Raw genomic sequence first — 27,665 nt, 5'->3', positions numbered from 1 at the left:
GTTCATTCAATAAATGAATAAAGTAACAAAAAATTATATTGGTTGTGAATAAATATTTATTTAGGGAAAGGTGAAAGGATTTTGGGTAGTATAAGTAATATGTCTATCAGAACACTCATATGTTAGCACCCTTTACCTGAGGCCAAAAAATATATAGATACTCTGTTTCTTAGAAAAGCATGTACATAATTATATTCACTCTATTCCAACACTAGGCTGCTTTTTTTTAATGTTTGTTTATTTTGAGAGAGAGAGCGAGAGAGCATGAGTGGGCGTGCTTTTGGAGGTAGGGGCATAGAGGAGAGAGAATTGAGGCAGGGCTTGATCCCTGGAACCAAGTGCCCTTAGGCTGCTTTTTTATTAGATTTAGTTTTGGAATTCAGTGGCAGTGGGGAGGAGCAGGATATGGCAAAAAAAACGTAGGTATATATATGTAACTATCTATATATTGTTTTCAATATCATGCATGCTATGAAATTAAGCTTTTCCTTCATATCAGTAGGTATACTAAACTTTCTAAAGACATCAGTCAGAACTTTCTTAAGATAAAAATATAATTTCTCCAAGTAGAGGAAAAAACTTTCAATTTCATAATGTAATAAATCAGCTAGTAAACTCCCTTAATAAAAAAAAAAATAATTACCTGTTACTCGTAAAATAGGTGTATGGATTACAGAGAGAACATAAGTTATTTAAAATTTTTTTTTTTTATGGTTCATGTGTTAACCTTGATATCACAAATTGCCATACTCTCTCTTCCTTTTTTTTTTTTTTCTTTTTCTTTACAGAGTCTATTTCTTCTTTTGGAATAGACACATCTCCCTAATTCCCAATCACTTTTTTTTTTCTTCTGTTGGGTCCTGCTCATGTTTCAAGCTTTACCTACTTTTTGAAGACCTTTCAATGCACTGCTCTGCTTTCCTCAGCCCTTGGTTAGAGCTCTGTTTTAGCCATGATCATGTCTATTATAATTCTAATTATGTCAATTTGCATCTTAGTAGACTGTAGATTCATTAAGGAATCTTAATGAATTCTTTAATTGTTGACCTTGTTAACTCAACACATCTTCAATAAAAAGTGGCAGTTGCTCAATGTTTGCTAAATAAATGCATTTTTAAAAAGCATGTTATACCTGTGATCAACCTAGCCTAGAAATGAAACTCCTTTACCTGGGTCTCAAAATTTAGTACACAAGGTTGAGTTCTTCTTTTTTTAAAATTTTTTTTTTCAACGTTTATTTATTTATGGGGGGACAGAGAGAGACAGAGCATGAACGGGGGAGGGGCAGAGAGAGAGGGAGACACAGAATCGGAAACTGGCTCCAGGCTCCGATCCATCAGCCCAGAGCCCGACGCGGGGCTCGAACTCACGGACCACGAGATCGTGACCTGGCTGAAGTCGTACGCTCAACCGACTGCGCCACCCAGGCACCCCAAGGTTGAGTTCTTCTATTTGTTGTACTCTTTTCTCAACTCTCCAATTTATACATATACAAATGAAGAGAGAGAAAGGAAAGAAAGTAATGTGGGGTACCACAGTACCACAGAAGGAAACATGACAGGTTTTTGCTTATTGCTTTTTAAACAACACGAAGCTGCTTGCTTTATTTTTTTCTCAGAAACCATACTATTGTCTATTGACTTAAAATAGAGAGAGAGAGAGAGCTTATTAAGAAAGACATTGCAGAGATAAAACTCTGTAGTGTCCATATTTTTCATTAAAGCCTCATATGACTCAAAAACATGGGCTGTGTGTTTATGTGCCCTGCTGTCACTCCTAAACAACTACATCTGAGACAGCCATCCTCTTCCTTCTCTCATTTCTTGTCATGACTGAGTAAACTTATTCCCTTTGTCTTTCACAGAAAAAGTCCAAGAAAATATAGGCTCAGGTTTTATAGAAAAATCAAAACTGAGCCAGTCAAAGTAGATTTACAGGAATGTATACTCATCCTCTAAAACCTCATTTTCTTATTTAGAGAAATCCTTTTTCTAGGTCCTAGAAAGTTAAATTCCTGGTACACAAAAAGTAGAGGATTGGGAACTAAGCTTTCTTAGCTGACTTAAGAATCTTCTGCAGAATTTCTGTGAAATTCTTAACTATTGACTTACGAAGACTTTATGTCTAAATAGTAACTGCAATGTTTATTTTTTTAAATGGAATATGTTTAAAAAGACTCCAGGAAAACATTTTTAAAGTTATTATTGGATGGGAGGAATATGGGGCGGAGTTGGCCTTAGAGAAATGATAGCAGCATTAGTAAAAAAGATTTTAAAAAGCACATGCTGGGCTCAAGTCAGCATAGCTCCAAAAGACAGGACTGAGCAAGAAGGATCAGAAAGACAAGATGAACGATGTGAAGCTTGCTGTCTTGGGTGGCGAAGGAACAGGCAAATCTGGTGAGTGGTGTTGCATACTGTGGCATGGTGCAGAGTGTGAAACGAGTGAGAAATATATTGACCTAATAGGTAAATATAGCTACATAATTATGTATACTACTTTTCATTAGGAGTTTTCATTTTTATGAGGAAGTAATGCAATTAACTGTATATTTATAGAACATATAGGCACTTTGAGAAAGATAACTGTTTGAAGTATTAATTTGTAGGAATAACAGTAAATCACTCCATCACCATCCCACCTACTTCTCACTCTAACACACCTGCCCTCACATCCACTAGTGGCCAATGGCCTTGAACTGATTCTTCTGCTCGGAGCCTAAGGGTGGAGAAGAATGCAGGGAGACCTGTGGATTATGTTTTAAATGCAACATTCCTGAGGTGAAAAAACAGGATGGGCGTGGCTTTGTAGATGCCTGCAGACTGAGCAACAGGTGCCCCTGACTTTGGAAGTCACGGTTTTGTTTTATTTTACCTGATTTTGGTTTTGGTTCCATTATGATGGTGGTGAGGATGCCATCAATAGAGCTACCTGATCTCAATGAACGATGACAACTGTCCAGACCCAGGAGCTGCAGCAAGATAAACCCACACTAGAGGTCTTTTTTCTGTTTCCTGGGTTTTGAAGTCCCTCTATCCTTGCAAACAACTGTGTGATAAACAAATGTGTGATATTGTCCTTGTTACTATTAGAGCCAGATATGACCTGGTAAAGAAGTTAAAGAGATGGTATAGTTCTTGAATCTGAAACTTAATGAGAACTCTGTTTCTGTTACATAAAGTAAGCTGTCTTACCTGTTTGCATTCATGAATTAATTACATAGTGATTTGAATAGGCAGATCACTTTCTAGTCTTTTAATCTTTATGGTTGTACAGTGAAAATCTTGATGACTATTATTTAGACTAGAATTTAATAAAGCTTTAAGGTCTGCATTAATGCTTGGTAATTTTTGAGCTGAAAGATAAAACCTTATGTACATAACTAAGTTATCTGTATCCTAAAACAGAAAAGACCCTAAGTCCAGCCTGTTTGTCTTGTAGCACTTACAGTAAGGTTTCTTACCAAGCGATTCATTGGAGAATATGCTTCTAATTTTGGTAAGTCACCACTTTAGACTTTTTTTTAACCTTTAAAATTTCATCATTTTAATTAAACCACAATTAAGGTCACTGAAGCATTTTGGTAGAATTTTCCATTTTTGGATTTTTCAGCAACATATTTATTCAGATTCTGGTTGGAAATATCAAAATAGGTACTTGAATAGAATGTGTTTTTATGATAAAATTCACCCAATTTGATGTTAAGTGAGATGGATTAGGAAGTCAGTTTGTTTCAGTCTAGAATTAGAAGAACATTAAAACTAAGATCCCCCTCTCCTAATATTGTGAAGCGTGTCAGTGTGAATATTTTTGTAAACTATGAAACAGTTTTGAAATTAAATAAACATTTGTTGAAAGATGAAGACATATTAATTATAAAAGCACTAGTAACTACAAAATAAAGCTTATTTTAATTTATTCCCATGTGAAAATAATGGGAAAATTATACTTGATTAAAGATCATATCAAAATTATCTAGGTTGCTTATCTAAGTTTCAGAGAAATTCTAAAACAAGTGTCTTAATATAATCTTAGAATAATTTTACTAACTCTGCTCTAAATTTATTTTGTTCAGAATTAGCATGACATATGGGAAATATCAGAGTGAGGCATTAATAAAAAGTGAGGAACTTTGCCAGAGTTTTGAGTATATTTTTGGCTCAGCAATTAATCAATATTAATACTAATATTAATAATCAACATTAGTACTAATTAGTACTAATAACTCACCTGATTTAAGACATGAGGGAAAAGTGATTTTGCTTTATGTTTTTTAAACAAGAACAGCAGAGTATAAAAAAATTATGAGAGTTGGAAGAAAGGGGAATGATTTTGATTTTTTTATGCAATAATTCTTAGATTAAGAGGAAGTTATAATTGAAAACATGTTTTTCCATAAGAAATAATCTCCTCCACCAAAAAAAGAAAGAAAGCAAGCAAGAAAGCAAGAAAGCCTCCATTCATGAGGTAGCATTATTCCAGAATTTTAGAAACTAACGTTAAGGTATTATATTGTATTACTTTCTACATGTATTTAACATACTACTTCAATCCATATGACATTGGGAATATTTTAGGGAAAGTGCTTGAAAACTGATTAATGATAGAAGAAATACATAGAAAAAGAAATTCGTATTGTTTAAATTCTCAGGTGAAAAACCTCTGTCAAAAAAAGTCAATATAACACAAAGAGTCAGGCAGGAGAAGATGTTCCACAATTACAAAACCAAACCAACACAAATAAAACCACACCCAAAAATAACAACAGCAACAACAACAACAAAAATCACCTTCATCTTTTATAAGATATAGTTATATAAACAAATGAAGTGTATACATTCCAGGCTGGTACATTTCCATTAAAAAATATATGACTTAGAGACATTTTGAAAAGACAAACAAATGAGCAAAAAGATCATCACTGCACGAGGAAAAACTGGCAGAAAATGATTCCATCTTGTAAGTGAAGACCAGAAGGGGAAATAATAAAATTCTGAAAAGTTAAGAGTTAGTGACCCCAGCTGGCAGTTTTTGATTTTTGAGTAGATATGTTTAAATGTCTAGAAGGAACTTGTAGGGTTCACAGTCAGTAGTAACCTATGAAGTTACAAGGAACTGTCTGAAAACATATTTTAAGGTTTAATGAAACTATAACAAATTTCATTAAATGTAACCTAAAAGGATTTTAAAATGCATCCTTAACCCCTGAAGTCAGCTCCCCAAATCTTGCTATATCTTTTTAGCTATGGGTTATGTTGCCAGAATGGGTCATGATTTTTTTGTCAGTGTGCTATTTTGGAGAGAAGTAGGTCTTTTATTAAACTCTGGAGGAACAGTTACAGAAAGGAAGTCTTTTATTCATTAAACAAATATTTATTGAGCACCTACCATGTCCCAGGTATTCTTCTAGATAGAGAGGCTACAGTATTGAACAAAATAGACAAATATCCAAGCCCCCATAAGATTTATATTCTGGAAGGAAGGATCAATTTAAAAAAAAAAGTACAAGTTATTTCAGATGATGATAACTGCTATAAAGAAAAAGAAAATATCATGGGGGAATGGCACTAATATGGTATGTTAAAATTTAAATTTAAAATAGGGTAGTCAGGGTAGACTTTGCCGAGAAGGTGATATTTGGATAGAGAAATAAAGGTGGTGAAATTGAGCCATCAAGGTATCTGGAGGATTATATTCCAGGCAGAAGAAACAATTACCAAAATTCTGAGGGAGGGAATTTCTGAAAAAAGTTGAGGAACGCTATGGAGGATGGTGTAGTTTGTGTGCAAATAATTTGAGAGAGTATAGCCAAAGAAGTCATAGAAGTGATGGGAGACTAAACAAAAAGGGACATTTTCAGGCATTTTAAAGGCTTTGGTTTATCCAAGTGAGATGGGGAGCCATTGGAGAGATTTGATCAGACAAGGGATATGATTTGGCTACAAGGTTCACTTTTGCTCCTGTGTTGAGAATAGACTAGGCACAAGAAGGGAGTTAAGAAGGAGGTAAAACAGAGAGATGAATGAGGAGGTTTTGTAATACTCTAAATAAAAACTAATGATGGCTTGGATCATAGTACTAACAATGGAGATAATGAGAAACAGATAAATTCAAAATATACTTTAAAGATAGAATAAAAGGAATTTTTTTAAACATTTATTTATTTTTCAGACAGAGAGAGACAAAGCATGAACAGGGGAGTGCCAGAGAGAGAGGGAGACACAGAATCTGAAACAGGCTCCAGGCTCTGAGCTGTCAGCACAGAGCCTGACGCGGGGCTCGAGCTCACAGACCGCGAGATCATGACCTGAGCTGAAGTCAGCCGCTTTACCGACTTAGCCACCCAGGTGCCCCTAAAAGGAATTTTTAATAGGATAAATATGGGAGGTAAAAGAAAGAAAGGATCAGGGATGACTTAAGGCTTTTAACCTGATAAATTGGAGTTATGGGTATATAATTTAATGAAACAGAAAATTGTGGAAGATTCAATCTTTTCAGGGGAGTCAGGGATTCCATTTTAAGTATTTTCAGGTTGAGATGTCTATTAAGTATCTAAAGGGAGGTGTCCGATAGCAGTAGTTGTTTGTGTCTGAGGTTCAAGGAAGAGGTCTAGGCTGGAGATATAAATTGGGTTCATCAGCAATAACTGTTGTGTAAAAATCTGAATGAGATTAGCCAGGGAGTATAGATAGAGAAGAGATCCATAACCTAGACCCATGTCTGGAGTGTGAGAAGACATGGTGGGACAAATGAAAAAGATTAATACGGAGCAACAAAGAATAAAGAAGAAAACATTATAAGGAGGCAGCAGTGATCAGCTCTATTAATTCTACTAGGACACATAAGCTCAAGACAGAATTATCCATTGAATCTAAAACCATAACCTTGATAAGAACAGGTTTATTTAAGTTCTTGGAACTAAAGCCTGATTGGACTGATTCAAAGAGCTGGATGGAGACAGAAATTGGACACAGAGGTGTAGATACTTACTAAAAGGCTAGGAGAGCAATGTGGCAATAGTTGAAGAGATTGGGGGTTCTAAAGGATTGTTAAGTTAGGAGAAATTCAGCGGTTAATAATGATATAGTAGAGAGGAACAGTTTATGATGCAGAAGAGAGAGGTGGAATTGGTATGGTTATGTCTTTCAGTACATCAGAGGAAATGGTAACTAGTTCATGATGAATGGATTGGCCTTGGAAACACAGATAATTCGTCCATAGTTGTAAGATGGAAGATAAGTAGATAAGCACAAAAGCATGCAGTTGAATAGATATGGTGGAAAAATTTATTTGTAAGAAATACATATATGTATGAGCAAATATAACATGCATGTATTTGATCACTAACAGTTAAAAAAAGCCACTGTTCTATTCCACTAAAATCTGACCAGTTGAATTTGCAAGACTGTAATACAAATATGAATTTATTTTTTTAATTCTAGAGTATTTCCATACTGACAATGAATATATGTATATTTTGCAGAATCTATCTATAGTAAGCATTTGTATTTGGAAGGGAAGCAACTGAACCTAGAAATATATGACCCTTGTTCTCAAGTAAGTAAAACAAAGTATTATTTTATTTTATTTTTTTTCAATCATGATTTGAAGAAGATTGGGTAAGAGTAAATGTCAAGTTGCCAGTATTAAAACTGAAATGTGTTCTCAATTTTAATTAAAATTTTAAGAGATTATTTTTAATATTATAAAGTCCAATATCTATCTATTTTTTGATAAAATGGGTTACCATTAATTAATTGTCTGAAGTGTCAAATACAGGTGGAATATCCCACCAGTTTCAATTTGCTTGATTTATTTTCAGCCAAAGAAAGCAAAATTTTCCCTCACAAGTGAACTGCATTGGGCAGATGGGTTTGTTATTGTGTATGACATCAGTGACAGGTCCTCATTTGCTTTTGCAAAAGCACTGGTCTACAGAATTCGGGAGCCACAAACTAGTCATTGTAAAAGGTAAGATATTCTCCATTCCTCTTGCCTTTCCTTTTAGTAAATCATCATAGCTATAAGCATCATTAGGAAGAGCTTAATACAGCCTTCCAATTACAAAATTTAACAGCCCTGAACAATTCACCTTCCATTCCACAGGAGTTACACATGTAGTAAAAGGAATAAGATGAGAATACTTTATATCCTGGCTGACATAAACAGTTACTTGCTCTGAGTAAATGGCTATTTTACAAGACAGCTTCTATTGTTAACATGACACTCACTTGCAAAATGGTTCTCTGTACACAAGATAGTTCACTTTTCAACCTTTTCTTTTCATTCCCACAAAAATGTTAAGGATATTAAATAAATCCAAATTTGTTACATTTGGCATCCAATTCTTGTTGTTGGGTTGTTCAATCTATCAAAGCAAAATAGACTGAATAATCAAACCATTACGAATTCTAAGTATGAGAATACATTTTTCTCTGTTTCACCTCCTAAAATAAAGAACTGATCAATGATTACCCATTGTTAATTGTCTTGACACAAAGAAACTATGAGGGAAGGCATACCTGCCTTAAACCATTCTTGTATTATTAGATATATATTTACACATATGCATTTCCCATTTTCTTTATTTTTTTGTTTGAGCCTCTCCCATTTAAAATATTTATTTGACATGCTGATATAAAGGATTCTTTGTGCTCGTGATAAGATTTGCCCTTAGAATCCAAAATAACACTTTAATCTGGGAAGCAAGAAGCACAATATTATTACTGAAAATTGGTATATGTGTTTTTATATCTATTTTAAATGCCCACTATCAAGAAACCATGGGATAATGATTGATAAAGGTTGTTTCCCTGAAGTCAATTGATGTAAATTCTTGTTTATATCTGATTGACCTTAGGTAAACCACTTTAATCTCTAGACCTCATTTTTCTGGTTATAAAACTGATAGAAACATGGTAGGAGAAAAGGATTTGATTTTACTGAGGTAACTTGCAGCTCTGATTTCCTCTCATATTACAGATTTTTGTTTTGAACTTCATTGTTTTAAGCATTAAATGCCTCATATTTAAGCAGAATGACTTAGGTAAGGGATAATAAAATTCCTTCACTATTCTTCCAAATCAAAAGAATCACTTAAGAATAGTCAAAACATAAAAATGAAAACACCTATACCTGACATTTTTCAGGCAATCTTCTTAATGTACTAAGTAATTTTTAGAGTATTTCCCCACTTCTCAATCTGTAGATAGTCTAGGATAGCAAAATATGTTACTGTTTTATAAAATTACATCTGATTATGAGTCACCCTTCAAAATATTTCACTTATCCTTCCCCATTAATCCTTTACAATACTTTTCTGAATTTTATAGAAAAAATATTAATACCCTGAAAAGTCTAACAGACACAGTGCTTTTCCCCTCACCACTCACACACACCATCATGCAGATGAAACTGACTTTTAGCAGAATCTAGACAGTATCTTTATAGATAGGGTTGAAGACTGCATTTATTCATTTCTTCCCTATAGTAGATAACTTGGCAGAGTTCCATGGCATTTATAAGGACTAGTTGTCTTATTCTATCTTTCAAATGAAACCCTGTTTTAGAAATTTGTCTCTGTAATTATTGATTTTTGTTGAAGACATTATTGATGATGTCAATAATATTGAAAATTATTTATATTTGTTGAAGACATTATCTTAACAAAGAAATGCTTTTCTTTAAAAAAAAATATTTATATTGAGAGACAGGGAGGGCGAGGCAAGGAGAGAGGGAAAAAGAGAATACTAAGCAGGCTCTGTGCTGTCAGTACAGAGCCCGGTGCGGGACTCACTCCCACAAACTGTGAGATCATGACCTGAGCCGAAATCAAGAGCTGGATGCTTAACTGACTGAGCAACCCAGGAGCTCTGGAAACATATTTCTTAAATAAATAGAAAAATTGCACAAGGTCATGAGATTATAACATTTATCTCTAGACTATGGTATAATGGATAATAACAAAGAACAAACAGCAATAAGTATTGAGTAATATTTTTCCCTAGGAAAATGATATCTAAATTGTTCAATTATAGTAGCTATTCAGTAAAAACACATTAGTTAGTCCTTCTCTTTCAATTGATAAGGAAATGAAAAATAATACTTGGTAAGCATCTTTTGCTGACTGTGCTAGGTATTTTTATGTACATCATTTAATTAAATCTCCATGACAATTCTGTGTAACACGTGCTATTTCATGATTGTTTTACATATAGGATAATGGAACTTGGAAAATTAATAATCATGCCTTGTTGGTAAACAGATCCATTATTCAAGAATAGGTTTGTATCAATGCAAATCCTATGCTTTAATAGTCTTGTTACTTCTGTGTCACATACCACATTCTATAATTTTTGTAAATAATTGGGGATTTGTGTCGTACACTTACATATGACCATAAGAAGCACATATACACACACAATAATTTTTTTGTCCTTAATTCATTTTTATATAAACCTACTAATGCAAAAAAAAAGAGATGTAAAATAATTTTGCCAAAGTTGTGTTCTACATTTCAGAGCTGTGGAATCAGCGGTGCTGCTGGTTGGTAACAAGCAAGATCTCTGTCACGTGCGAGAGGTTGGCTGGGAAGAAGGGCAAAAGCTGGCATTGGATAACCGCTGCCAATTCTGTGAATTATCTGCAGCAGAGCAGTGTCTGGAGGTAGAGATGATGTTTATCAGAATTATCAAGGACATCCTGACAAACTTCAAACTCAAAGAAAAGAGAAGACCCAGTGGATCTAAATCAATGGCTAAACTGATCAATAATGTATTTGGAAAGAGACGGAAATCTGTTTAGCAGACATGTAATCCTAGGGGATTTATTATATCAGAGAGTTTTAAATATTCACATGATAATGAAATTTGCCCTTTGTATGCATTAAAAAAAATAGTTCTCTTAGAGATATGAACTGACTGAACATAAACCACAGCTGTGTTTTCAAATATATAGCTTGCCGTTTGGTTGTTTGTATCTTGTACACTCATGCTTCACACCCAGCCTTTTCCGTATTATAGAAAATGGCACTCACTATAACTTACCAATGCATTGCTGTATAGTTTGCTTGTATAACTGCTTAATGATTTTATTAAACTACCTCCACAGGCCTCAGTTTACTTTTATTATATTTATTTCTTTGAAAGAAATATGTAGTTATAGTTCATCAATTTGGTAGAAACGCATGAATTTAATTTTTAAAGTGCCTTTCCAGTAACTCAGTGAGTTCTTGGTGTCGTTTACATCTTCATATTACTTATTGCTCATACTACTTATTTCACTTATAATTTAGACCTTAAGAAGGTGAATTCTCTGCCTGTAAGTATAGTTTGTATTTGGTCTGATAATGAAAAATTCTGCCTTCCATGTATTCCATATAAGAAGGGTAGTTAGCACAAATTAAGTTATACAGCTAAGATCCTTTTCATATAAAAAGGATTGGTTGTTTTTAGTTAATAATAGAGATCCATACATCACAGGGGAGAAGTAAAAGCTGGTTGGCACACATATAACCTTGAAGACCTTATTGCCTTGAAAGAAATATTGTATTAGACAAACATTTTGGGCCTTCTCAGATTTCTCTGAGTGCAGTTTCCTTCAGAAATCAACTGTTTACCCTCTGTACTTCAGTGCCCCTGCCGCTGGCCTCGCTGCCTTTTAAGTTGGGGCCCTCGGCCTAACTTCAGCCAAATCACTGATAATTAAGGTTACATCTCCCAGAAATTAAAGTGGGAGTGCAAGCAGTGCTACGTACCCCAGTTAACATGTATCAGCGAGAATCTGGGGGTGAAGCTGGAAGAAGATCTTGAGTAGAGGTTGGTAGGCAAGTGGGGGACCAGTAACACAGAATGTTAGTCTGCATAGGAGAGAATTCATTGACTTGGTGTTAGTCACCATGAACTGTGATTCCACATTATAGGAGGGACATCTAGAGCTCATCAATGTAGTTTTGCTGTTCCTTAGAAGTCTGGCCTTGATGATAGACTGGAGTAAAAGTAGTGGAAATAATAGAACATTGTGTGGTAGAATACAAAATAGTTCAGAACATTCATAAAGGTAGGGAAGTTAGAATTGATATGGTAGGTTTGCCCAGGAACCCACCATGTAATGGTGGTGCTTGGGACAATTCAGAGGAATTTCCTTTACTAACAAAGTGAGGAATGCACTGGTGAGGGGACACAATTTTGAGAAGCTTAATAGTGACTGTGCTCTATAGGTCAGAGTCGGCAGTAGGAATGTTGTCATCAAACTGCGCTGCTTGAAAGAATCCTGAAACAGCAGAATCTGGATGCCAGCATTTTTTTTTTAAGTTTATGTATTTATTTTTAGAGAGATAGGGTGGGAGTTGGGAAGGGGCAGAGAGAGGAGGGGAGAGAGAACCCAAAGTAGGCTCCAAGTTGCGTGCACAGAGCCTGACTGGGGTCAAACTCACGAACCCATGAGATTATGAACTGAGCTGAAATCAAGAGCTGGGCGCTTAACCAACTAAACCACTCAGGTGCCCCTGGATACCAGTGTTTAACTTGTTTCCTGTTACCCACCCACTCAGCCCACAAAGAAACGGTGCTATATCCAGGGCAGAGGTTCCATTTCTAATAGTGGCTGGTTGGAAACTTAGAAGTGACATATTCAATCAGTTATATTGAGGCAAAATCCATATTATAAGCCCATGCATTGCTTCCATCCATGCCACTATGACCACTGTTATCCTGGATCGTTGTTGTAAGCACAAAGATGGCCAAGAGGCAGGTTGATATCTGCAGAACAGGTCATCCTGTCCCTCTGGTTGTAAAGTGACTTCTCCTTGGTGGATGCTTTCTGACGGGCATAAACATGATACACAAAGATATGAATATTTTATGTTCTCTCTAAGAGATCCATTCACACATTTTTTTCTCTGGTCCTTTTTGTCATCGTCACCCAGTTTTGTTTCGTACTGATCTCTAGCTAACTGGCAAAACCACTGATTGCTGCCTAGAAATCTGTACCATGGGCCACTTTTCATAACATACCAAAGGTAGACAACATAGTGCACTTCTTGAAACTGGCAAATGGGATAATTTCCTTCTACTAAAGAACTTCATGGTAACCTCTGTGTAATGAGGCACAGTCCTCTTATGCCTGGCACTAATATCTCAAGCTTAGGAAAGATTTCTATCAACTAGGTACATTCAGATTGGATTGCTATGTAAATGAGAAATAAATTTTATTGTGTAATATTATTCTAGCAAATTCAATGTTATGCTTTTTTAGTCAACTGTTTGCAAGGATTTCATTAATATTTTATAGTTTCAATATTGTCTTCATATTTATATGTACATAGGTAAACATATATATACATATATATTTATATATATATCAGTTTAACCATTATATTTTAATTTTTTGTTTTGTTCTAATTATTCCGTTAATTCCTATAATTTCCTTTTTAGAGATTTGGTCTTCATTCTTTAAAATTATTTTACCAGTTCAAAAAAGATTCTTTTGGGATGATTTGGTGTGAAAAACAACATGTTAATTTATGTGGTATGCAAGAACTCTAATGTCGATATGGTATGAAAATTCTTTAATAGTTTAATCCATGCATACCTGTCTGTGATGAGTCAGAATTCAAAATTCCTCTGTTAAGGATACAAATATTTGAATATATTTTACAATTTTATTTATTGTACCTTGATTTTTTTGTCAAGATGACTTGGGATGACACATCTTGTTATAAGGAGTCAGTGGAACAGAGTAACGCAAACAAATGTTCTCTCACACACGAAAGATAACTGTGAGGTGATAGATATGTTAATTAATGTGATTGCAGTTTGATTGTGGTAATCATTTTACAACATATACATATGTGTGTGTGTGTGTGTGTGTGTGTGTGTATATATATTAAATCATTATGTTGTATACCAAATCTATTACAACTTTATTTTTCAATTTACCAAACCTGGAAAAAAGGGGACCAGGTTGGGAAAGGGGCTTGAGCTTGATCTGTTCCTACATCATCTGTTCTCACCTGTTCCCATCGGCTCCTCCCTGGGATTTAGCTTTGGGAGCCATGAGTCAACATATATGAATCTGGTTGCCCTGAAGGCACAGGGCTGGAGATACCACACAGGATTAGTAACCACACAGCCACTCAATATATGAGCATATCCAGCCTCTACCCTTGGACTAACTGATGCCAAGTAGAGCAGAGACGAGTTAGCCCTCAGAATCTCGCCCCAATTGCAGATTCGTGAGCATAATTTCCATTGTTGGGGGCTATTAAACCATTGTTTTGGGGTTATGTGATAATAGATAACCAGAGTAGATAACTTATTAAAACTCTTGGCAGTTCAGACAGTACAAAATATTTGGCTTTCTTATCGGGGAAAAATGTGAAAAAAAGAACAAACCCGCTTTAAGCCACTTCAAAACAGTCTAGAACCTGAAGTTGTCGCAATATCAGTTTTCTTGTGAATGTAATTCACACGTAAAGCAACTTGCAAGAACCTAAAAAGTAATAAGTTACAGTTTTCCGAAGTGAGAAAACCACATCTGCTTACAGAGAAACAAATACATCAACATGAGACCATAGAATATTGTAGGTTCAGGATAGCAAGTGTGTCTATAAATCTCAGAGATAGTTAAGCTGTATCACTAGGCTGGGAATTGCCTAAGCTGCTTCTAGTAAAAAAGATGCTGTCATTCACTTTGGATGAGCTTCAGTGAGATAACACATAATGAGGGGCAACAGCTGAGGAAGGGAATGCCAAAAGGGAGGGGCCTTTAAAATGGTTTTGATTTAATACAAGGCATGCACTATTAATAAAGAGGTTGAATGATACCTGTATGTTTTATAGGTTTATAAATTGGCTGTAGTAAAATATTTTACATCTTAGATCACTAGGTATTGTTTCAGCTTATTATGGGAGATATCTATCTAGAGTTGACTGAATTGTATTAATCTGAACCTAGTTTAATGATGCCTTAACATTTTTATGGGGGAATTTAATGTTTGCAATATCCATGTTCCTTATTTGAAAGCGTGACTTATAGGTTTCTCATCTTCCTTAAATTATGAAATCCTTCAGCTAATAAAGGAAAATGATTATAGTTTGCAAAAAAGGCAAAGTCATTTAATAATCCATATAACTGTCTATTGTAGGACTTTGCATAATAATTGTAATTTAGCTATTAAGGATTCTAAAGGCAGTTATCAGTCATACTCCACAATTCTGGGGGAATCAGGCAAAGCCCAAATTATTTAAAGTATTTTAAATTCCCAAAGAAAAAAAAAAGACACACTATAAATTGGAAATATACTTTATAATGACAACATATTATTTCAAAGTAAAGAAGAAGGTCATCATAATTTTCAAATGTATAAACTACCAAACAGATTGTTTTTTTTTTTCTTTTGGATAGAGATACAATTTAATAATGGGAATGTAAGTTCCTCCAAGGAGGGAATTAGAAGACTCTATAGTACTAGTTGCAATGTGGAATTTTACCAACATTTTAGTAATCCTGGAACCACTAAGGCATGAAGAATTAAGAGAAGAAAACCAGACCATTGAAGAAGAGTAAGATATGAGATTACTTGCCATTATTTGAGAGTATGACCATGAGTTACTGCTGTAGCGTCTAGACCATTCTATAGGACTAAAGATGACTAATATCTAGACACTTGGAAACATTCAAACAGATATTAAGTTAAGCTGGTGTTTTTTCCAGACATAAATTTATTTTCAAGGTAATCAATTATTTAGTTTTGGATGATTTGGGTACAGTTCTACATGTAAACACATCTAGGAATTAAAATTCTTGGGTTGGTTTGGAGGTAGAATGTTTAATTCATTCAAACAAAAATTCTTTATTTAAAAAAAATTTTATGTTTTATTTATTTTTGAGAGAGAGACAGAGTGTGAACAGGGGAAGAGCGGAGAGAGAGGGAGACAGAATCCGAAGCAGGCTCCAGGCTCTGAGCGGTCAGCACAGAGCCGGACGCGGGGATCGAACTCACAAACTGCGAGGTCATGACCTGAGACGAAGTGGGATGCTCATAAACTAAGCCACCCAGGTACCCCTAAACAAAAAGTCTTTTAAAAATAACCAGTTGGATGACTTTTGTCAGAAAATTTTAAAGCCTAGACTATAAGAAGTGTATATTTTGCTTACATTGTCATTCTCCACAATAAGAGAGGTTTTGAGCAAACCCTGCTAAAAAGTAGTTTAAAAATTATGGGTTTGATCATTCTAAATTACTATTTATTATTTTAATAATGTCTTTTTAAGGCTTAACATTTTGTAGATAATATTAACACATGTCTTTGTGTATATGTATATAGATATACTACCATATACGTAAATAATGTTTTCATAGATATGTTATTATTTAATCAGATAATAACCCATTCTGTCAGAAGGAATACAAAATATCAAGTGAGTTAAAGGCAGAGAAAATAAGAGAAAAAATGAGGGTTGGTATATGTGAGAAAAGTTGCATTCAAAATTATAAAATTGGGGACAGATTCCAGGATGGAACCCATCCCATGGGAAATGATTGGATACATATAAGTGTTAGAACAATAGGTTTGTAGTTACAAAAAATGAATAGTTGTTCATTAGTACAGCATTATAGTTAAAATAAGTGGGCATGAGACAAATATGAGATTTAACAGTTCAGATGAAACCGAAATATAACTGAGGAATGAGATAATGTCCCCATTGTTCTTAGCAAACATCAGAATTTGAAGAAGAATTAGTGGACGTCTATAAAGTATTAGAAAATTAAATCTAGGAGAAAAGTTCACAAAAGGGGAATTTTGTACCAAAACCAAAATATACGCAATTTGGGTACCTTATTTTATAACAGTGAATAACATGTAACCAAGAAACTATGTAAAATGAAAAAAAAGATATTTTGGAAAATGTATTTTCTCTTACTACATTTTTACTTGTTAAAATCAGTATGTTAGTTTGTGATATTCAATGTTCTAAAAATCAGGAATAGAGCAACAAATGCTTTGGTTACTTCTTTTTCCGTTAGTAACACCTGCTGTTGTGTCAATTATCTATTTGAGGACACTCACCAAACACTGTTGATGGAAAATGATGAAAGGTAAACCCAGAACTTTGATTAATGATCAAAGATCATTTTATTAAATATTTGTTAAAATATCTTTAAACAACATAATTTCCTCTCATAAGGAAAGTATAAAACAACATAGCTTTAGTAATTTTATTTTACCTTTATAGAACCACTAGTAAGTGGTATCTCTGAAACAAACTTTAATTTGGACACATTGGCATGTATTTTTAAATTTTTTAAATTAAAAATAAATAAACATTAGAAAAATAATAATAATAGGAGGGCCGCATGCGTGGCTCAGTCAGTTAAGCATCCGACTTTGGCTCAGGTCATGTTCTCACAATTCATGGGTTGGAGCCCCACGTTGGGATCTGTGCTGACAGCTCAGAGCCTGGAGCCTGCTTCAGATTCTGTGTCTCCCTCTCTCTCTGACCCTCCCCTGCTCATGCTCTGCTCTCTCTCTCTCTCACAAAATAAATAAACATTAATCAATCAATCAATCAATCAATATTCACAGTTAGAAGATTAACAAAAGCAGGACTGGCCAGAACAGTGCTTATTAAAGGCAAACTCCGATGAGATAGAGATTTGGTTGTTGGAAAGGTTAGGGCAGAGGCTCAGAGATGTGGTTTACTATTATTTGTGTGTGTAGCATTTGTTTAATGGAAACAAAACAAAACAATTTGTGTCATGTTATTCACCACATATAATTTCTTCCCTGTAATATGAAGATGGCAAGTTTAGGAACCACCTCCCACCTCAAAGAGCACAGCCAACTAAATCAGTCCTGGTTATGCATAGAAATTATGCTGAGATGAACACAACAGCCAGAGTGCTGGAGAATGCACACCGTTCCCTTCCCAAAATAATGATTGACAGGATGATGAAGATAGGATAAGATAGGTGCACCATATGTTGGCAATCCAGGCCATAGACGTCTTTCTTTTTAGAGGGATCAAGAAACATAAAACACAGTTAAATCCCCCCACCTTACACATACATTAAAAATAATGGATTTTTAGGGGCGCGTGGGTGGCTTGGTCGGTTAATCGTCCGACTTCGGCTCAGGTCATGATCTCACGGTCCGTGAGTTCGAGCCCCACGTCGGGCTCTGTGCTGACAGCTCAGAGTCTGGAGCCCATTTCAGATTCTGTGTCTCCCTCTCTCTCTGCTCCTCCCCTGTTCATGCTCTGTCTCTCTCTGTCTCAAAAATAAATAAACGTTAACTAAAAAATTTAAAAAAAAATAATGGATTTTTGAAAATATTCCTTAAGACAAAAACACAGCAATAGTAATATGAAAGAGGAAGGTATATGTCTGAAGATAATTTTAAAAATGAAAATGAAAATTGGAAGTCTAGAGCAGACTTTAAAATCTGCATTTTTGTTAATGAAGAGTCAAATTGGCATTACAGAAAATCAGTTAAATGGCATTGATATAAAACAGAAGATTTTTTAAGAACATGAAGACAGTCAAATAAATGAACATATTAAAAAGCATATAATATAAATATTATAGATATGAAGATTAGAATCTAACTATAATAATAATAATAATAATACACATTCTTGGAATATAGAAGCAATAGTCCTTATCCTGGTGGTGTAAGGAGAAAAATTCTACATCTCAAATATGATTCAGTGTGTTTCAGAAAGAGAAAAAAAAAACATTCCAGGGGCGCCTGGGTGGTTCAGTCAGCTAAACGTCTGACTTTTGATTTTCGCTCAGGTCATGATCTCTGGGTTTATGAGTCTGAGCCCCTTGTCGGGCTCCCTGCTGAGAGTGTCCAGCCTGCTTGGGATTCTCTTTCTTTTCAGCTCTCTCTCCCCCTACCCCGCTCTCTCTCCCGCTCTCAGGATAAATACATAAACTAAAAAAAAAAAAAAAAAAAAATATTCTGGTCTCCCAGAAAAAAAAACAAGTCAAAGCAATTGAAAAAATTCAGCATGACTTAAACTCTTTGCAATTATATGAACAGAAGTTAGTTAAGAAAAGTAAAAAGCCTAAAGAGTTTAGAGGGAAGGTTTTGCAAAAGTCTAATTATAAAGACAGCTAAATTCTGGTTAAAATAAGACAAAAGAAAGATAGTTTCAGGTATGCAAGTGCTCTGAAAAAATACACTCAATGTTACTTAAAAATTATCAAAGTTTCAATTCCAAAAAACAGAGAATAATCAAAATGAAGAATTTAGGAACTAGAAGGCTATAAAAGAAATTGTGATAAGTCTAATTATATGCATAGAATGAGGTATGTGATATTATTTATTATCAATGACTAAAGTGACTTTTGTGGAAATCTAGGCTATGATTAATCATATGATTAATCAGAAAAACAAACTATTTCAAGTAGACTTTGTTAGAGCAGAGAAAAAATTTAACAATATTATTGTCTAACAATATGTTTAAAATAATTATGATATAAAAATAGTTATGATATGTAGACTATATAATCATTTATTGAGTACATACTATGTATGTATGTATGTATTGAGTACATACATGCTATATGGCTTAAATATATTTTATGTAAATATATAAAGTGCCCTGCAAAGAAGATATTATCGTATTTTACATGGTTGAATCTTTTATACACCTCAATATAATTAAAAAGATTAATCTAGATCAAAGGCCAATTATTGTCTGAGTTAGAATTCACAAATAAATGTAATTGGCTCTAAACAGCTCTCCCCACCACAATACCCTCCTTCAATACTACTGAAAAATATATAGACATTTTAAATCATTTCTACAAGTGGTTTTGAGTTATACAGGAAGATGCCTAGGTTTTGATAATAACATTTTTTTAATTTTTTTCATTTTTGAGAGAGACAGAGTACAAGCAGGGGAGGGGCAGAGAGAGAGGGAGACATAGAATCAGAAGCAAGCTCCAGGCTCTGAACTGTCCACATCTGGCTTGAACTCGTGAACTCCAAGATCGTGACCTGAGCGGAAGTTGGTCGCTTAACCGACTGAGCCACCCAGGCACCCCTTATATTTTGATAATAAATATAAAAGTAAAATATGAAAGTACAGGTTAAGTATGATTTCACTTAAGGACAAAAGTACCACAAAAAAAGGATCGCAAAGAAATATACCAAATGATTATTAGCTATTGGACCTCAAGGGTTTTATATTATGTGAGAGACCCCCTCCCCCAGATAATATGTTCTTTATCTAAAAGTTGCCATTGTTTATGTAACTCAATATGTGTTTCTCCTTGTGCAGTTAATGACCTTTATGTCAAAGTATTTTTCTGAGAAACTAGTGAAACTTTTAGGGCCTAGTATGTGTGGAACCTAGCATCTGTAAAACACATTTTAAAAACAAGTAAAGTGATTAATATTGATCGACAATGTGTTATGGGCCAGGTGTTGCTCTAAGCTTTGGGGATAGAGCAGCAAATGAGACATATAAAAGTCCATACCTTCATAAAGCTTGTATTTTAGTGGGAAGACACAATGATAAACAAAATATGTACATTATACAGGATGTCAGATAATGATAAATGCATGAAGACTACGGTGAGAAGTCAGCCAAGAAGGACAGGCATGCTGCAGGAGGGGCAGTGAAAGACTGGTGGCTATTTATTTATTCATGAGACAGAGAGAGCATGAGCACAGGGGAGGAGAAGAGAGACAGAGACAGAGAATCCCAAGCAGGCTCTCCACTACCTGCACTGAGACTGTGAGATCATGACCTGAGCTGAAATCAAGAGTCAGAGGCTTAGCCCGTTGAGCCCCCAAGAGTGGTGGCTGTTTTAAAAGAAGGTTAGGTTTGGCATTCTCGAGCAGATCCTTTGAGCGAATATCAGGAGAGAAGCATTCACAGAAAAAGCAAAACATTTCCCCCCTAGTCCAAAGCCATGTGGTTTATTGGGGGCTGGCACCATGCGGGCTGTAATGGGTAGGAGGAGCCCCGTGCCTCAGTCCTCAGCGGCGTTGAGCTGCATGTTGCCTGGTCTCGCAAAGCTCTCCACCGCAGTCTTTGGCCGGGGAGCTGTAAGGCCAGGCAGGCCTGGGAAGGGACTTAGGGGCCTCCACCGAGCCCCGGTCCAGCTCTGCAGGCGGAGCATCACCACCACCATCCTCACCTGGTCTTCAGTGACTAGGTGCCAGGGCTCGAGCTGCTGTGGGCTGTACTTCTCCACCTGGTTGCGGAGCTCCATGAGCTCCGCAGGTGGACCTACTTGGCGCACTTGAACTTCCTCATCGCCTTGGGCCTTCTGATGTGCACGTGAAGCTGCCCCACCACTTTGAAGGTCTTCCCGCCCATCTGGCAGAAGTGGGGCCGACCCTCCTGGTGGCTGCGGGCCATGTGCCTCAGCAGGATCCCTTTTAGGGGAAGCGCTGCTTGCCGAACTCACACCTGAAAGGCCTCTCGCCCATGGGGGTACAGTTGTGCTTGTCCGGGCTGGCTTGGGGTACAGAAGGTCTTGTCACCGAGGTGGCACTGGAAGGGCTTCTTGCCCGTGTGCGTGCTCAGGTGCGCGTCGAGGCCGGCCTTCTAGAGAAAGGCGTGGCTCCAGAATTCACAGACACACGGTGTCTCGTTCCTGCGCTTGGCCTTCATGCGCATCTGCGGGCCATTTCTGCCGGAGGCCCCACTCCTTGCACAGAAACAGCTTCTCCCCGCAGTGCTTAAAAGGCTCACACAGCTGCAGTTCTCTTGGGACATGAACATTTGGCACAGACGGGACGGGCATGGAGCTTGGCCTCTTCGAGGCCTCCTTAGTGAACTGCTGGGTGCAGGAAGAACACGCGGAGCACATCTCTCCCGTGTGGGACGCCGGGTGCAGCTGCGGCTCCAGCCTCCGGTGGAAGGTCTCCCAACACACGGAACCTGAGAAGACCTGTTCCCAGCCGTTCATATAATTTCAGGCTTCGTGCTCCAAGAGTTTCTCCTGTTCCAAAAAAACCCTGTGCACATTTGGGACATTGAAAGAGTTCCTCCCAGTGTGTTTCCTGTTGTCAATTTTTAGATGCTATTTGCTAAGGCACGTTTTGGCAGAAAAAGGAAGGTCTTGAGTGTCCCCTCTTTTACCTGTTTCTTACCTGCCTTGAATTCAAAGTAATTACTGTGCCAAAGTGAGAGATTCTGAGGTGGCACTTTACGATTTCTTTCAAAGGAATATACATACTTTCTAGGATTATAGGGGCTGGGTGCCTATTTCTATGGTACAGAGTAGAGTGGGGGGACAGCACCTAGAGAAAGTATTTCAAGCCTAGTGAAAAAACCCTCTGTGTGTTTGAGAGCTGACAGGGAGGTCAGGATAGGACAGCAGTCAGAGAGACAATGATGGCATAATATGTGTTGTACAATGCTTGGCCTTCCTAATTGAAAAATATAAAGAGGAGCACTTGGGTGGCTCAATCGGTTGAGCTTCTGACTTTGGCTCAGGTCATGATCTCGTGGTTGGAGAGTTTGAGCCCCAGCTGGGCCTCTCTGCTGTTACCAAGGAGCCCACTACAGATGCTCTGTCCCCCTCTCTCTCTGCCCCTCCCCCTGCTCTCAAAAAGAAACAAAGCATTAAAAAATATCAACATCATTAAATATATATATTTATATACACATATAAATATATATACTTATATGTATATAAATATATATACATATATTTATATGTATATAAATACATATAAAGAAATTCACAACGTATACAGGAGACCTGCTTAGAATTACCAAATAAATGCTTAATATACTGCTACTAGCCCAGAATCTTTTATGTTTACAGTTGTTTGATAAATATCTCACTGCAAAACTCTTAATTATTTACCCAATTTCAGGATAAAAAAGAGGTGTGCATGCATCTGGAATTATGAAGACAGACTGAGTGAATGCACTTTGCAAAGGCAGGCTCGATCTAACTCACAAATGGATGAGAAACCATCTTAGCACTATGCACATTGGCTATATCTCTGGACTTTTTAATCCTCTTATTTATTATTATTTTTGTTTTAAACATGAAAACTGCTTATGCTTATATTTCTAAATATCTATTATAAAAGTCAGTATCTAACATTGCTCCTTTTAAAACACAATTATAAAAGCATTTCTTATATCACCGTTAAATTTATTATGTTTCAGTGATATTTTGTTCCTTGTACGATAGGAAGTTAATAGGCCTCATGAACTGTATCTAGAATACAAGTTGTACGGGTAGCATATTCCAACCTCTAAATGCCTTTCATGTCAGCATGAGAGATACCATCAGGCATTTGAAAGCTCCAGCCTATTTATAAAGATACCATCAAAAACTGCCTGATGTAGCTGACTTATGAATCAATTATCTGAACTACACCAAGTGATGTATCTATTCTGAATTTTACAGTCATATATTTGAAGCTAAACTACAAACAGATAAACTATTCAACAGCCTATCATGATTCTTATCTTCATGTTTATATCTGTCAAATGTAGGGAGAATAAAAGCAAAATCTGAGATTTTACCGGGAAGCTGTTAAAAAAAAATAAATCACACACGTATGAATTCTCTGTCTCTCTCTAACACACACACAGACACACAGACACACAGACATGTACTTGACAATCAAATTACCTATGACCTGAGGGAAAATGAACACACAGATCAAAAAGTAAAATTAAAAATTTTTAAATAAGGTTTATTTATTAATTTTGAGAGAGACAGAGAGAGAATGGGGGAGGGGCAGAGAGAGGAGGGAGAGAGAATCCCAACCAGGCTCCACACGGTCAATGCAGAGCCAGACACAGGGCTCAAACCCACAAACCGCGAAATCATGACCTGAGCTGAAGTCAAGAGTCAGTCGCTTAACTGACCGAGCCACCGAATAACCCCCCAAAACTAAAATTTAAATAAAATCAAGGACACATGAAGGATTACTATTGTTGTAAAGGGGAAAACTAACAATAGGTAAAATTTATTCTCTTAAGTTTTATGTCTTAAATGGCTATTTCAGTAAACAGAAACGCTGTTGCTGTTCTAAAAGTTACAAAGTCACTGGATATGGAGAAGAAATGGTCCTGTTTCATTCCAGATGTTGTTGACAATAAGCCAAACTTAAGAGAGATGTGTGTCCTTTTTGCTTTGTTTTGTTTTTAGGTGATACTTCAAAAGACATTCAACTTAAAAAGTTACACTTCATTTGTAAATGTTAATTTACACTTTCATTGCTTTGTCTGATAGTATTCAGATTTTAGGGAAGACCCATCAGAAACAGAAAAAAATTTTTAATTTTTTTAATGTTTACTTTTGAGAGAGAGAGAGAGTGAGGGAGAGCAAGCATGAGCAAGTGGGGGAGGGGCAGAGAGAAGAATCTGAAGTCCGCGCAGAGCCTGACGTGGGGCTTGAACCCACAAACTGTGAGATCATGACCTGAGCCAAAGTCAATACTTAACTGACTGAGCCACCCAGGCACCCCAGAGAAACGGAAATATTAAGATAACAATGTGTTAATATAGACTGATACATGTGGTTACTTTAGTCAATGATTTATTTTCTCAACACAAAAACCTGTGTGAGACACCAAGTTAATATCAGAAGTTTGCTCTTCTGCAGAGAATTGTAATAAAAGAAACTCAACATGTTACTGCTTCCTTGAAAAACAGTGACCGCCAAGGTGAGTGAAAAATAAGAGGCAGTTAGGCAAAAAATGCTGATAAAGGCGTTTGGAGTTTAATACAACATAAACCAAGGCTTCTGAAGTTATGTTCCCTATAGCAGAATCTCCTGGGGGAAGGGGGTAGATGTGAGAGGATAGAGTAAATTTAAAGTGCAGAGTCCGGTGTATGGAATTGTTGAATCACTATGTTATACACCTGAAGCTAATACTACTTTGTGTGTTAACCAACTGGAAATTAAAGAAAAACTTAAAAAAAGGCAGAGTCCTGGGCTCCACCCTGGATTTACTAAATTAAAATCTGTGGGCACATCCTAGGATTTAGTCTTAATATGTTTTTTTTAGTATTTCTTAGGCTCACTGGAGCTTGAAACACCTTTTCTGTTAAAGAAGGAATCAAGAAAGCTGCCATGGTAAGCAGGAGACAGGTCAAGATGGCCTAGGCTTCACGATAAGGGATTTGGTGTTTTTGCTTAACATGGTGGGTGGCCATTGGGCAGGGGAATGATGTGCACATATTTGTGTTTTTAAAATACTATTCTACCTGTAGTGTAAATAAGGGCAATGTAAAGAAAAGAATGGAATCAGGGAAACCATAGTCAGGAAGGAGGTGGTTGTAATGATCCAGCCCCAAGATGGTCATGGGTTGCACTAATAATAATTAAAACAATATTAAAAGTCATAGCTAACCCGTACTGAGCTACTATGTACCATAAAAAGTGCTTTACAAGCAATTTCTCACTTAAATTTTAAATTTTTTTTTCTTTTTCAACGTTTTATTTATTTTTGAGACAGAGAGAGACAGAGCATGAATGGGGGAGGGGCAGAGAGAGAGGGAGACACAGAATCGGAAGCAGGCTCCAGGCTCTGAGCCATCAGCCCAGAGCCTGACGCGGGGCTCCAACTCACGGACCGCGAGATCGTGACCTGGCTGAAGTCGGACGTTTAACCGACTGTGCTACCCAGGCACCCCTCTCGCTTAAATTTTAAAACTACCCTATGAGGTAGGTGGGAACAATTACTATCCTTATACAGACAAAACAGAAAACCTCAACTCAGTTATCAAGTACTTTATATAATTAGCAAGTGGTAAAACAAGGATTCAGATTCCACATCTGTCAGACTCAGCTGCCTATGTTTTTTCAACTTTTTTTAATGTTTATTTATTTTTAAGAGAGAGAGAAAGAGAGTGCGAGTGGGGGAGGTGCAGAGAGAGGGAGACACAGATTCCGAAGCAGGCTCCAGGCTCTGAGCTGTCAGCACAGACTGACGCGGGGCTTGAACTCACGGACCGCGAGATCATGACCTGAGCCAAAGTTGGATGCTTAACTGACCGAGCCACCCAGACGCCCCTCACCTGCCCATATTTTTAATTGCTGTGTTACTGTGTAAGAAGCAGTGAAGCAGCAGATTAGGGAACCACAGAAAAGACAGAATTTGCAGGATCGATAGTTGCTTATATGACAAAAGAGATAGGGAGGCCTGAGATGAGGCCTGGAACTTGGGATGGATTGTGATATTCTTCGCTGGTGTCAGCGAATACGGTAGAAAGAAAGAGAATATATTCAGTTTTGGATTTTGAGTTTATGATGTCTCTGGAACATCTATGTATGTACGTCCAGTAGGCAGATGAATATAACATTTTGGAGTTTGTGATACAAATCTCTGTAGTATGTATTTATAGTATGTAGTATAAGACTGTAGGATGAAAAGTCAGAGGCACATAGAAGAAACTCAAGGTCTAATATCCAAATGCTTGAATACAGTGAGAAGAAAAGAAGGCTTATAGCAAAACATTAAGAGCACTAACAGGCAGGGAGGAGGAAGTACCTAAAACTGTTACCATATAATATTTCCAAACTGGGTCCCTCTGAGAGTGAAAGGAGACACTGGTAATGATTACAGTGAGGTGATGGGCATAAGTGGGTTCTGACCCAGGTCGGCCAGCACATAAAGCCACCCTTCTCTAAGGAGACTAAGAAATGAGCATTTTAAAAGGCAGGCAGAAAGCCAGCCAACAGTGTTAGCATTGAATCCAGGAGCATTTACAGTATCCCTGTAAGGCTTATGTGTGCATAAACACATTTGCTCTCAGGAAGCCCATAATTTAAGTTGTGATTTCCGTCTTCCCAGTGTGGGCACCATGAGTGGGAAAAATCACTTACAGAGTGTTGTCTTCTCTGGCTTCCCTAAGTGTCACATTCCACATAAAGATAAAACTTCTACCTGGATTTAAATGATTATTTCAGTGAAAATTTCATCTACTTTTCTTTAGAGTTCTTTGTTTGTTGTGAAAACTTATAATAACACATATTAGTTTTTGAAAGATGTTAAAATATCTTCATTTTTGGAAAACTGCTTAAGGAACAACGATGAAGATTAGGCTGCCCCATTTGTCATCTGTGATCTGGAAATGATCTCATGTTTACAACCCCGGGAATATTTCTACATATGACTGATACCATCTATCGTTATTTATTTTTGCATTTATTTCAGAGCAGTTTTACAATCCTGATTTCAAATTGTGCGTTAAGCCTTATTTCCTTTCGGTGTTGTGATGTTAACTTACTGATATGATTTTCTTACAATTAAAGGAGACTTAATATTCTCAGGATCATTATGTCTTTTATTAGAAGAGGAATATCATCACCTAGTTACTCTGCTCAATTTCTTCTCACATAACCATTTCCAGCGCACTCTAGTCAAATTGGCTATTGTTTTTTCCTTTCTCATTCCCTATAGTATTGGTGGTTATTCTTTCCCACATAGCACGGGCCTTTTTTTTTTTTTTTAAGAGAGCGAATAGGGGAGAGGGACAGAGAGAGAGGGAGAGAGAGAACCTTAAGCAGGATCCACACCTAGTGTGGAGCCCCACGCAAGACTCAATCCCACGACCGTGAGGGATTGATTCAGCTTGAGCCAAAATCAAGAGGTGGACTCTCAACCAACTAAGCCACCAAGGTGCCCCATCACAAGGGCTATTTTGTAACTTTCTCTTAA

General features: G+C 36.6%; 1 protein-coding gene and 1 pseudogene across 2 annotated transcripts; one reads left to right on the top strand and one right to left on the bottom strand.

The window, feature by feature from the left end:
* Positions 1 to 2,035: 2,035 nt before the first annotated feature.
* On the top strand, positions 2,036 to 11,117 carry RERGL (RERG like). Of its 2 annotated transcripts, XM_047868672.1 has the most exons (5): positions 2,048 to 2,399; positions 3,442 to 3,498; positions 7,484 to 7,557; positions 7,823 to 7,971; positions 10,521 to 11,117. In XM_047868672.1, exons 1-5 carry the CDS (start codon positions 2,348 to 2,350, stop codon positions 10,801 to 10,803), a joined length of 615 nt encoding a protein of 204 aa, XP_047724628.1. In that variant the 5' UTR covers positions 2,048 to 2,347; the 3' UTR covers positions 10,804 to 11,117. The 2 variants fall into 2 exon arrangements, with proteins under 2 accessions (XP_047724629.1, XP_047724628.1); XM_047868673.1 differs by lacking the exon at positions 3,442 to 3,498 and having other exon boundaries at positions 2,036 to 2,399.
* A 9,802-nt stretch (positions 11,118 to 20,919) lies between these two features.
* LOC125170575 (telomere zinc finger-associated protein-like) lies at positions 20,920 to 25,077 on the bottom strand (annotated as a pseudogene).
* Between the last annotated feature and the right edge of the window lie 2,588 nt (positions 25,078 to 27,665).

This window comes from Prionailurus viverrinus, chromosome B4 (genome assembly GCF_022837055.1).
Source record: "Prionailurus viverrinus isolate Anna chromosome B4, UM_Priviv_1.0, whole genome shotgun sequence".
Taxonomy (NCBI): Eukaryota; Metazoa; Chordata; class Mammalia; order Carnivora; family Felidae; genus Prionailurus; species Prionailurus viverrinus.
This window is presented reverse-complemented; position numbering and strand designations above follow the sequence as displayed.